This window comes from Heloderma suspectum, chromosome 2 (assembly GCF_057233095.1).
Source record: "Heloderma suspectum isolate Gila_16-S chromosome 2, 16-S_ref, whole genome shotgun sequence".
Lineage (NCBI taxonomy): Eukaryota > Metazoa > Chordata > Lepidosauria > Squamata > Helodermatidae > Heloderma > Heloderma suspectum.
Genome location: NC_139459.1, coordinates 162,593,521 through 162,605,941, shown reverse-complemented (window position 1 = coordinate 162,605,941; position 12,421 = coordinate 162,593,521). Strand labels below are relative to the sequence as shown.

At 43.6% G+C, this 12,421-nt stretch overlaps 1 protein-coding gene across 4 annotated transcripts in view; it reads left to right on the top strand.

Annotated features, from left to right (window-relative positions):
• DNM2 (dynamin 2) overlaps positions 1 to 12,421 on the top strand; it is an 86,245-nt gene that overhangs the window by 56,722 nt on the left and 17,102 nt on the right. For all 4 annotated transcript variants that reach the window (XM_084835547.1, XM_084835549.1, XM_084835546.1 and 1 more), the window contains one exon: positions 6,068 to 6,181. In XM_084835547.1, the coding sequence (XP_084691673.1) occupies positions 6,068 to 6,181 (114 nt within the window). The remainder of the gene's footprint in view (positions 1 to 6,067; positions 6,182 to 12,421) is intronic.

The following is a 12,421-nucleotide window of genomic DNA, read 5'->3' as shown; positions in this document are numbered from 1 at the left end:
TCCTACCTGATGTGTACACATTACCATCTAAGATCTCAGCTGGTCCTGGCTTCTCTATCATTCCTGGGATGAAGAGATGTGCATGCCCCATCATTCCTTTATGCTCTTTTCCCTTGTCTGGTGAGACCAATGCTGCTCTATGCTTTTCCTTTAAGTGCACTAATTCCTAAGCAATTTGGATAGTTGGGTTTGGCTTTGATTTGCTACTTGATTAAACAAACCAACATTGCCCTTTGAACTCAAAAGTCCCTGAGGGAAGTGTTGTGGATGGTGGTCTTGGAACTTGAAATTAAATGAGTAACTTGCTGTTGGTTCTATAAGAAAATGGAATTGCCAGAAACTTTTGGATGGAAGAGGAGAGTATTGTCTTAACATAGATGCAGAGAAACTCCTCTGCCCAGTTCTCTTCTGGAAATAGTGTTCTCATGTACTTTTGCAGGAATATTATTACCTAATTACAGTGTAATTACAGTGGCGGTGTACATATGTGGCATGCATGCTAACATCCATTTTGAATGCTTATGCATTCATTCTGCTCAGATTTGAGGTGTGGGAGACTTCCTGTTCAAATACTATTTAGACTGGACAAGAGATCCCTGCCCCCAATTCCATATGGACCAGAATGCTGAGCTGGTGTAAAATCAGTATCACAGTATGGACTTGCCTTTGCCAGCTTGCTCTGTAATCTCAGGCAGCCTATCAGAAGTTTTGATCACTGCTTTTTGGGTCTCTTGAAGAGTCTGAAAGTTCTGACACATCCATTTTCATTCTATTCTAAGGATAACTCTGTGCAAACCTCAGAACAGTAATTCTCAAATACTGTGCCAGGACACATTGGTGTGCTGCAAGGAATTAGAGGCTTGTCTGAGCCCAAAACACCCATCCACTGAGGGGGTTGCCTATTGCGCCTGCATGAGTTGCTGCTTTGAGCTTGCCTCCTTCTGAGCAGGTGATACTCTGAACAGTAACCCATGCCAGAAACAGGATACGCTCCTGTGAGGGAGCTTGAGTCTTAACTCTTACACATACTCTCTTTCGTGGGGTGTAAGAGCGAAATGTGCCTCCAATTTCAACTCGGCAAAAAAGACTGCCAGCTATCAGGAGTTTGGGAAACACTACTATAAAACCTCCTGAGGGCGTTCTTGTTCTCTGGGTCTCCAATTCCTGGTCTTCTGTTGCTGGCTGTGGGAATGTGGATTGGGCTGCAGTAAGAGGAAGGTGGAGATCTGACTGGCTGGGCTGTGTCTGGTTTTTTCATAAGTTTTGAAGGTGGAACTTGCTTTTCAAGCCATACTAGTGAGTAAAACTCATGCTTCCGCATTTGTGAGGAAGTAGGGAGCCCTAAAGAAACCTGTACTCCTTCTTTCATCATCTTGCAAGCCTGGCTGTGGTGCTGGAGGAGCAGCAGGATAAAGAGACTGATACCTAGAAGAGAACGTCTCTTGTCCTTTCTGCTCAGAACTTTCCCTGCCACACACAAGTTGTCCCCCTCCCTCTGTTTTCCACACCTGTCTACATAGCCAGCTGTACAAAGCCCTGTTCATTCAAGTCTCTTCTCTTTTTCCCCAGATGGAAGCAGAAATGGCTTCCCCTGGACTGGTGCCCCTTATTCTCCTCAAACTCAGTCTTTCTCTTGATCTGTTTCTTCTTCCACATATGTTCTCAAGGTTTCTCTCCCTGTTCAGTGCCTTCCACCCACTCTTCTGCCTCTGTTCCTTTAAAACTCAATTTGATTTAAAATGTGAATGATTTCTGAGTCTTTTAAATTAAAAAGAATACTTCGAAGAGAGGAAATAGTGACTTGACTTCCTTTCTGATGTCTTGAATTCACAGCACCTTCCATTCCTCTACCATGCAAACTGGCTGAGTTAAAATTACAGTTTGCAACAGCCCATGCCCACCAGTGCACCACTCCTTGTGTGTGTCTGTCGCCCTGATATCTATGTTGGCAGCAACCTGAGCAGCACTGGAAAGATGAGGATATGCCTGATTGATGTGCGTTTCTTTCCCCCGTACCTTTTCAAGCGTGGTTTGGAAAGCTTAACTGCAGTACAATCCAGGCCAAATTCCTGGTCCCTTTCCATGGCTGCTCAACAAGTCCTGCCTGTAACATCTATAGCTGTTGTGTCTAACTCTGCTCAGCCATAGCCATTAGGTTTGCTTCCCTCTTCCAGTGAATGCTTTGGTGTGACTCAAATGCCTCAACACATAGATAGCTTCCTTTCTAATCTGCTCATTACTAATCTGTGTAGTGGTACTAATTTGGGTAGAACGCATTCTGTGTGTTGTTAGCTGTTTGGGCTTCCTTTGGGAAGGAACAGTGGGATACAAAAATAAAAATGAATGAGAACATTGCGGGGGTCGACATAGTTTGGCCAACCATCCTTGGACTCCTGAGGCTGGACCCAGGTCTGCCTTGCGAAGTTTATCTGAAGAGTTTTTGCTGCAGTTCCCCTCCTCTAAGGGCCTACCCAGAAGATGGGATGTTGATCAAGTGAGGAAAATGAAAACCCAAGGAGCCTTTTGTGTTCAAGTGAGGAAAATGAAAACCCAAGGAGCCTTTTGTGTTTGTGTTTGAACCTAAAAGAGCCTTTTAGGTTCAAACACAACAAGTTTGTTGAGCTAAGGAAGTGTATGTGCTGACTCTCATGTTTTAATTTGTTTAATTTTGTTTTCTGAATTTTTGTGAACTGCCTTGGTTCATTCCAGAAAGGCAATATAGAAATGCAATAAATGCATAATTTTAACTAGTGTGCTCAAGATTTTGCAGACATGGTGAGTGTTACAGGATGTTACCAGCTGCCCTGTCAGCCACCATACCTAGCTTGTTTTGGCTGCTCCCTCATGAAATTAAGAACTGCCCTTCCCAGTCTATAAACAGTTGTTCTTCGCTTTAATGTTCCAAGCTATTCAGATGTTCAAAGCACAGTTCTAGGGGCAAGTGGCTCATTCTTAATATACTTTGGAGGCCTTGTGAGGTGAATGGATTCTGAGGAACCCCAGTTCATACAGGTTAAACTGGGACAGAGGCCGTGTTCAGACGACCCGATAACCCATAGTGGGTGGCTTAATAAGCTACTCACAGTAGCTTATTTTTTAAATAGTCCACGACACCCTGCCACACAAGCAGGCTAATAAGTGAGTAGCTTATTAAGCCACTGTGTGTAATTTGACTCTCAGACCCACTGTCCTGCTGCAGTCCTCCCACCCGAGCAGCGGTGCTGTGTCACCTCTACAGCACTGGAGGTTTGTGTGATCCAGACAAAAATTCATACACAGCCTCCCCCAGTCAAGAGGCACCCAATTCACCATCAGTACCCCGTGTAAATACACCCAGGGGAGCGAAAATCCCGAGTTCAGCAAAAAGGGTGGTGGTGGCTAGAAAACCTTGTGGGTTTGCACGATTGGGACCAAGCTCCACACACAACCTCTCCTAGTCAGGATGCACCCTTAAAACCCTGCACAATTACCCCAGGGGAGCAAAAATCCCAAGTGCAGCAAAACCAGGGAGATGCCTATAACACCATGGGGGTTTGCAGGGTTGGGACCAAACTCTAGCCAAGGTCCCCTGCTCAGGAGGCACTCTCAAAACCCAGCACCCTGACACTGAGAGCAGTGAAAATCCAAGGTGGCTATAAAACCAGGGGGGAGGGTTGTTATCAGGACTAAGCTTCATAAAGATGTAACACTCACTTGCTAAAGTGCAATTCTCCCCATAGCCATTGCTGGTAAAGAGGTTTTAACATCTTCCCAATACTGCTCAAATTCACAAGAGCGGTTTTCAGACTTGCTTCCATCTGGGAATGCTTCCTGCATCAGCTTGTCAGAGGAGACCCTGTGCACTACAGAACGTTCTGGGCACATGCTGTTCACACACAGAGGACTAGTCACAGGCCTATTGCTCCAAAAGCACACACACTTCTGTGCAGCTGTACATTGCAGGGAGGATTGATGGTGGTGGGCGAAACTCTCTTTCAGGGTAGCTCATCCACCCTTACTCATCTTCTCGTTCAGGGTAAGCTTCTGAGGAACCCCTGCACTCCTTTCAACACTGTATGAAAACTATTGCTTTAGAGAGTTGACAGGATATCAGTGTAACCAATTAAAATAAACAGTTCTTTGCCTGATTTGAAACACCAGGCCTTGAAGTTTCTTTCAGGGTAAAAGAATGCTGTCATCCTGGAGCCAACTGTAATTCCAAACAACTTGAGAACAAATCATCTCACCAAAAGACAGAAAAACATCAATATTAATACTTCAGTGGTTACCCTTATTTATATTTTATTTTGAGAACGGATGGTTGAAGTCGGGCTAGCTATACCAAAGAAGTGAAAGGGTTAAAGACAATCAGAGCGACAAGAGCAGCTCTCATGTTTTTGAACTGATCTGAGTAAAATGGCAAGTAGGGTTGGCTTCTGTAATGAAACACTGACCAGGTTTGCATGATCATGGAGGGGGAAATAAGCCATGGTGGCTTATTTCTCTCACTGCACATGCCAGGGGGGCGGGGGGATTTGCATAATTACCTTCATTGGCACGGCTTGCCATGTCGTGCGAATCCAGTGAGGGTGGCTTGTTGCTGTGACTAAGAAGCCACTTAGAACCCATGGCTGTTTTTAGGGTTCTGGGATAGCTTGTTAATCATGGTAACAAGCCACCCTTGCCAGGTTCGCAGGACATGGCAAGTCATGCTGGCGAGAGTCATTATGCAGATCCTGCTGGCACGTGACCGCCACATGCGGCAGGGAAATAAGCCACCATGATTTATTTCTCCCTCCATGATTGTATGAATAGGCTCAGTAAGGCAGTTCCCAAAAGTTTGTTCATAGCTCTAGTTGGAGTTTTCTGCAAAGTTAGTATAACTTCATCAGGCAGGGAGTTGTTCCCTCAAGCAAACATTGTGTGTCTTACTACCTACAAGTGACAAATCAATGCCAAGTCATAAACTGTATCCTTCTTAGGCCATTGAGAGGAGCAGAAGTTGCTGGGGTTCTGGAACGGGCTAAGCAGGGAGGGCTAAGCATGCAAATCAGTGCAACTTCATTCAGGAGTCTCCCTTTTGTCCTGAGTTTGTCACTTGCTCTCTAGCTACTCTGTGAGACTTTTACTTTTAAAGGCAATCTAAAAATAATTTAAATAGTTAGTAAATAAATAAATAAATAAATAAATAAATATGATGCAGGCTGCTTTCCTGCAAATTGGCCATGTGCACTTGAGGCAGGAAGACTAGCTGTTCCCCCCAGTATACTGTGGCTGCTGTCTGCATCTTTTCAGACTTTTCTTGTGAAAGCTACAAGCTTGCTAATCTGAGGGGTATGGTAAGATTCTTAGCTGCTTCTCACTGTGTTCATACTGATGGGTTTCACAGCCAAGTTGGACTATAACCAATGTTCTGCCTGTTGCTGTAAAGTGAAGCAGCTCCTGCCTAGCTTTTACGTGTGGCAGTGTGGGCTTGTTTATCACTGAGCATTGGGCTACTAAGCAGGATGCTTAAATACTCCATCTTGGCTATTTCTGCATCTTGAGGGAGGGGGGGGGTTGATCTTCCTGGTTTGCTTGCTGCTGCAGAGCCCTGGTCATGGCATTGCATAAAAGACTGCTTTTCAGTCCTATTTATTCTTGGTTTCCTGCTTTTTACACAGGTGCTAAGATCTCCCTTGATTTACTTCTTAGTAAAACTAAGAGTTAATGCATGCAGTTCAATCTTGAGAGGTTTTTTACATTTCCTTGCTTAATATTGATGATACTTCTGACTTTTGCAATTGTAAGCCAGGGTGCCATTGCCTAGCAGTTCAGAGCCAGCCTAAATCAATGGGTGAGAGTAATGTTGTATGTGGGAATTACCAGTGGGCTTCGGGTCTTTCCAAGACCGTGGTACTGTAGGCTGAGGTGCATTTAAGCCTTTCCTGTTCCGTGTCCTGCTGCAGCTAGGGTCAGAATTTTAGTAAGTCGTTGTACCAAACCTCTTGATCTTGGAGCAGGCCCCTCCACCTTGTGTTCTCCAAGATAGCCTGTAATCCGTTGTTCGTTCCTCCATCCTCTCCTCCCACTCCTTGATTTCCTCCAGGTCATCCGGCGAGGCTGGCTGACCATCAACAACATTAGCATCATGAAAGGTGGCTCCAAGGAATATTGGTTTGTCTTGACGGCAGAGAGTTTGTCCTGGTACAAGGATGAAGAGGTATGTAATTCATGTGTGGTATATTGTTGCATTGAAGAGTGGGCTGGGTTGCATTGTAGATACTCAGACTGAATTCTTGAACACATGTGCCTATATTGGAATATCATTTGTTCAGGTTTGTGGTATTACCTGCAGCTCTAAAGTTGGCCACTTGCTAACTTATACTGAGCTAAACACTTTATTGAAAAGAGAATTTGTAAAATAAAAAAATTGTGTAATATTCTAAGTCCGTCACACATGCATACTTTCTACCATTGATCTTCAGAAATAGTAGCCTAACCATTAGGTGTCTTGTTGCTCCTTTATTATTTATTGTGGCATGAGCTTCTGTGGATAAAAGAAACTTGCTGAATCAACTTGCTTCATCAGTTGCATGATGTGGAGAATATGATAAGAGCCAAGTGAGGACCTGCAATGAATTTTGGGAATGGGGGAGAAGAAAAATCCTTTGCCATCCCTTTTCTACCTCCCACTCACTGTTGCTCCCACAATTGTCTTGTCCATTAATCCCCGCCCCTGCCCTCCTGCCTACTCACTTTCCTTCTATGTCTTTTACCTTCTCCATTGGGCAAGCATCAGGCTCAGGAACACAGCTTAAATAAGTAGGGCAAACGTTGGCTGGAATAGGGAGGCACAGAGAAGAAAGTTTAATCATTCTTTCGATTTCCAAAGTCAGAGGTGAGTGCAAAACAGCACCATCCACAGACTGGGGGTGGGGGGTGGGTATCAACAGGCTTGGGAGAACCCAGAGGTTTGTAGAAGTACAAAATATCCTTATGGGAAAAAACTAAGGGGGGAACCTTGAAATGGTCCACTGAAGACAGCGCATGCTCATTAGCTACAGAATGCTGGCTGACTGTTGGAGGAAGAGGGAATGGAATGGAGTATCACACTGGAGCCCTGAAGAGGAGCTCTTGACACCACAACATTTTGTTGCAGACCTTTAGAGCTAGTTTTAAAACCTAGGAAAGAGCTTTCCCCAGGTGACATAGTAGTGCTGGCAATAAGAGCCAGGAATCCTAGCTCCCAGTTTAAAGGTGTGGGAACCTTGTCCTGTAAGAACTGGCAACCCTAGATATGCTTACTGGAATTCCCAACCCAGGACTCACTAAACTGCATTGCTGCGGTCTGCTAGAGACCAATGAGGCTGATGGGAATTGTAATCCAAAACATTTGGTGGGCATCAAGTTACGTCCACCAAATGTTTTGGATTACAATTCCCATCAGCCTCATTGGTCTCTAGCAGACCACAGCAATGCAGTTTTAACCCTTACTTCAGTTAGTATTTCTTGATCTTATTTTGGGGAGGGTTTTGAGTGGGGACTTTGAAGTACAATAACTATCAGAATCGCTGCTGGGGAGAGGAGTAGAATCAGCATGTTTTCGAGCCTTTAGTGTACTTGTGGCACTTTAGCTGCTTTGGCTTACAGCTCCCATCATCCCTCACCGTTGGCTATACTGGCTAGGGTTGATTGGAGCGGTAGGCCAAAACACCAACAATATATATGTTAGGAACACAGGAAGCTGTCTTATACTGAGTAAGATCATCAATCCATCAAGCCCAGTGTTGCTAACACTGACTGGCAGTGACTGTCCAGGGTTTCAGGCAGGATTCTTTCCTGGCCCTACTCGGAGATGCTGAGGATTCAACCCAGGACCTTTTGCATACAAAGCAGGGGCTCTACCACTGAGTTACGGCCCTTCTCTAACCAGTACTCTGTGCAGGCAATTCTTATGTTAATTCAGTGTGTCTGATTTAGTTTAACTCAGGAATGGGGAACATGTGGCCCTCTAGATGTTGTTGGCTTGTAACTTCCATCAACCCTCACCATTGAATAACCTGGCTTGGGCTGATGGTAGTTGGAGGCTAAAACATCTGGAGGGCCACAAGTTGCCCACTCCTTTGTCTTAGAAGCTCGAAATCAAAGTTTTGGAGAGAGTTCTGCTAAGCAGGAGTGATGTCCTCATGCCAAATTATTTTAGTGACTTTTGTTTCATACCCTAATAACCTGACCTTGGAGGAAGTATCACTGCCATCCATGCACAATCTGTTTTGATGAATGACAACAATGTGGACAAAAACTGATAAATGCATCCCACCCCCACTCCCTAGGCTAAGCTGCTGCAGTGTTGGTAAAGTTAAATCCTCCATCCTTCACCAGAGGGGATTCCTTTTAAAAACCTCCCAGGAGATTCTAAGCTCAAAATCCCCTTGGTTCATGAAAGAAATTTCAGGTGTTTACGATTATAAATGTATTCATCCATCAAGGGAAATGGTAGAAATGGGCAAATCTCAGTTTTATGGATCCCCTCACTTATGAACAGCATCAGAGAACGCTCAAGAAACGTGTTTTAATTCAAAATTGCCTTGTAATTCTGTAGTCATGATTCATTTCTGGAACACATGTGCATTCCCTCAATGCCACCTTTGGGGTGGAGGAAGGCAGCATATTGCCTGGGCAATCATGCAGCACTCCTGTTCCTTTCACGTACAACATGCTTAACAATGCCTTGTCCCTTGATTGGCTGCTGCTCCATGTTTACAAATATGGAACCCTGGAGGAGGTGGCGGCAGCTCCTGCTGCTGGGGCATTGGCAGCGGTGTCACCTGTCAGACAGATAGGCATTGCCTCCTGAGAGGAGACATCTGTAGCAACTATAAGGCTCCTACAGTTTCTGTCAAGTGCTCCTTGGGTGCAATTGGAGTCAGATTCAGGTAAGTGACAGTGCAGGTTTCCAGCTGGGGTGGGAGTCAGTGGGCAAGATTGGTTGATGCAGAGAGCGGGACTGTGGTTGGGGTGATGTTTGGGTTTAAGGAATGAATTTTGGACTGAATTGTGTGGTCACTGTAAGCTGCTCCATGGCAGCTGCTCGCTATCCTCTCTCCCTGCCCACTGCAGTCTGAGATTATGGGTTAGATCCAACGTCATGCTAGCAGAAGTCTGCTAGTGCAGTGGGACTTTCTCTCTTCTCCTGGAAAATCTGCTCCAGGGGATTTCTCAGCCCTTTGGAGCAGATTTTGAGGGGGGAAGGGGGAATTGCCCCTGCTCCCGATTCTGCTGTTAGAATAGTGTCCATCCTCAGAATTGCAGCGTTGGATCCAACATCATATATGCAAGTCAAATGGAGGATGCAAGGATAGGGATGGGTGCAGTCTGCATTATTCCTACTGAATATAACCCTCCAGAACAGAGTAGTATAAGTGAACAAAAGTTGGATTTTTTTAATAAGTTGGCAGGTAGCTATTTTTGCTATTTCTCCTGCCTAATTGTTGTAGGTCACCTGTACAATTGACATGTCAGATTTTTTAATTGATTGGTTTGTTTGTTTGTTTGGCAATTGGTTTATTCAAGAAATAAAGATTCCCCTCCACTTGCCCCACAACTGTCTTGCTTTGAGGTTTGTTTTTCTTTTCCTAACAGATGAACTTACAATTTGTTTTTGAAAAGCCTGCATTTAAATGATGCTTTTGATGAATATGTGAATTTTTGCTACTTGGAAATTCCCATGCAAATTGATTGCTCGAGTCAGGGCTTAGAAGCTCAGGGTATTACTCTGTAGATTACATATCAATTTTTTTAAAAATCAAGTCAGTTTCAGCAATCAACAAACATACACCAATATAACTGCCCTTTTGAGCACCTAGTGAGAAAAATGCAAACTGTGCAGGCACAAAAAAGCACATAAGCTTCTACAAGCTTTGATTTAACTTAAAGCAGAAACCCCCATTCAGGGGCAAGATAACTTATCTCAAAATATGTTTGTATTGCAGAAGTAGGCAACTTGGTGCCCTCCGTATGTTTTGGACTACAGCTCTCGTCAACCCCAGCCATCATGGCCAGGGATGATGGGAGTTATAGACCAAAACTTTTGGAGGGCGTCAGGTTGCCTACCTCTGGATTGGACTGTATGCCAAATTTTTGTTCTACTTCCGAGACATTGCTAGGAAGTTGTAAGTTAGAGCATCCAACTTCTGTGCTATGTAAATAATAAACACATTCTACAGTCTCCCATATTGTGCTTGTACCCACACTTCCCTTGGTCTTTTAGCCACAATCTTCTTCTTCTTCCTCTGCAGGTTGAGGGAACACTGGAGCTGGGCTCAGTGGTATGTCAAACGTGCTTGTAAATTCTAAGCTTACAGTCTTGACTGCCAACCTCTGTGCTCTGAAGCTTAAGACAATTTTTGTAAATCTTATGCATGTTTAACAAATCAGAAAACCAGCAAAGTGGGGTTTAACCTCCTTTTGCTTGCTGACTTGTGTGTCCCCTTATGATGATACAGATACTTGTCCCAATAACCACGTGCACCCAGTTTTGTATCTGGGTGTTGAGATACCACTTTCCTTTGGTCCTGTGCCCAACATAAGTCCCTCCTGGGAGAAGATGTCTTAGGCAAATTGGCCTGAGGTCTCACCAGTGATTTATTGGATTCTCTGTCATCAATCTGCCTTGATATACAGCCTGTCATATTCTCTCAACCCAAATGAACAGATAAAAGGAAAGCAGGGAAGCATTGTACAGTTAAGTGGTTATGGCCTTCATTGTGTCCTGAGCTTCAGCGTTCCCTCAGCCTGTAGAAGAAGAGATTAGGGCTGAAAAACCAATGGAAAGCGTGGATGCATGGAGGCTAATTTGTAAGCAAGCATAGTATGTGAGACTGCAGAACATGTTTACGCCTTACGTGGTGTAGACATTAAGGTGGATGCCTTAACTTCCAACATCTGTGTGTTTTGTTGCATAAGTTAATTTGAAAGTACTTTTCTCTTAGAGCAAAGGTGATTTTTTCCTAAGTCTATTAATGAATAGTCTGGCTGCTCAGGTTATTAGCAAATGTTTTTTCAATAGGGCAGCTTCTGGAATAAAGGTAGATAAGATAAAACTTAAGAAGCATATACAGATTGTGTACTATTGCCACTGAAAAGGCGAAAGATTGAATTTACTTACTGTAAATAAGTTTTATATATAAGCATTCTAGAGGCATTATTAAAAATATTGTTTTCCTGTCTCCCAATGGTTCAAGGACAACCATTTAAAGACTATATTAAAACCTCTCTGAAAATAAATAATATACAGGAGTTAGGGTATTTTAAGCAGTGACAGAAAACTTCACAGAAGTTTATTTTGGAATGGGAAAAGATGAGAATATTATATTATCATTTCATTTATTAGGAAAAATTCTGCCCGCCCCCCTTCTCCAACAAGTGCACTTAAGGTAGCTCACAAAAATACTAAAAACAATGCAGCAACAATAAAATAGAGATAGTAGCAGTTAGAATATATAAAAGAGAGCAGATTACTAAAATATATGCTGGAATAAAATCAACTTCACTGCCTGCTGAAAGGCAGACACTAAAGGGGCCAGGCAAACCTCTCCAGGCAAACTGTTCCATGGTGTTGTGGCCACACCTGGAAGGCGCTTTCTCCTCTGCCCACCTAGATGGCAAAGGAACATGGAGGAGGGCCTCTGCAGTAGAACAGAGTTCTGTTCAATGTTTTATAAAGGTTGGAAAGATATGGATATACTTGGGGCAAGTGGATATTGATATACCATTAGGTGATATTCTAGAGTGTAATAAATAAAAAAGGAGGAATGCAACTAGAATGAATAAAATTGTATCTTTGCTCTTTAAGCTAAAAACAGACAGAGAAGCAAGTTGCTTCCAAACATACCAAAAATGGGCAAACTTCTAAACATATTGGAGGGCTTTCTCAAATGTTGGGAAAACCAATTTGGAGATAAAATTGCATCCAACTATATAGAGAACCTATAAGCAATCTTATGTTGATATTATGCTAAATGTTAATAAAACATTTTGGTTGTATGTGTTTTAACGATTGCACTTAATCAAATGCAACACTTGTGAAGATTGTAGAAGGTCAGTTTGGATGGAAGAAGAACATCATCATGTTGCCTAGTGCCATTTTGGCAGCTAGGTGGGCCAGTGGGCTGGTCAAGCCCTGAATTGATGGAGCATTCCTTCCCCCAAATTCCTCACTCACCCACTCTCTCTTTTGGGTGATTAACCCACTTGTGGCCTATAGAAAAGTTTCTGTTCCTACTTCAAATTAAAGTGTGATGGAGTCAGCTACATAACCTCTAGCCAGGTTCATACCAATTAGGCTAGTAATCATTAAGCAGTGAGGGGAGTAATGTGATTGGTTCTTTGATGGTATTTCAGCCCCCCCCCCCCCCCCGCCCCGGTAGTTTGCCTTCCCTGGCTTCGAACTTAACTTCAG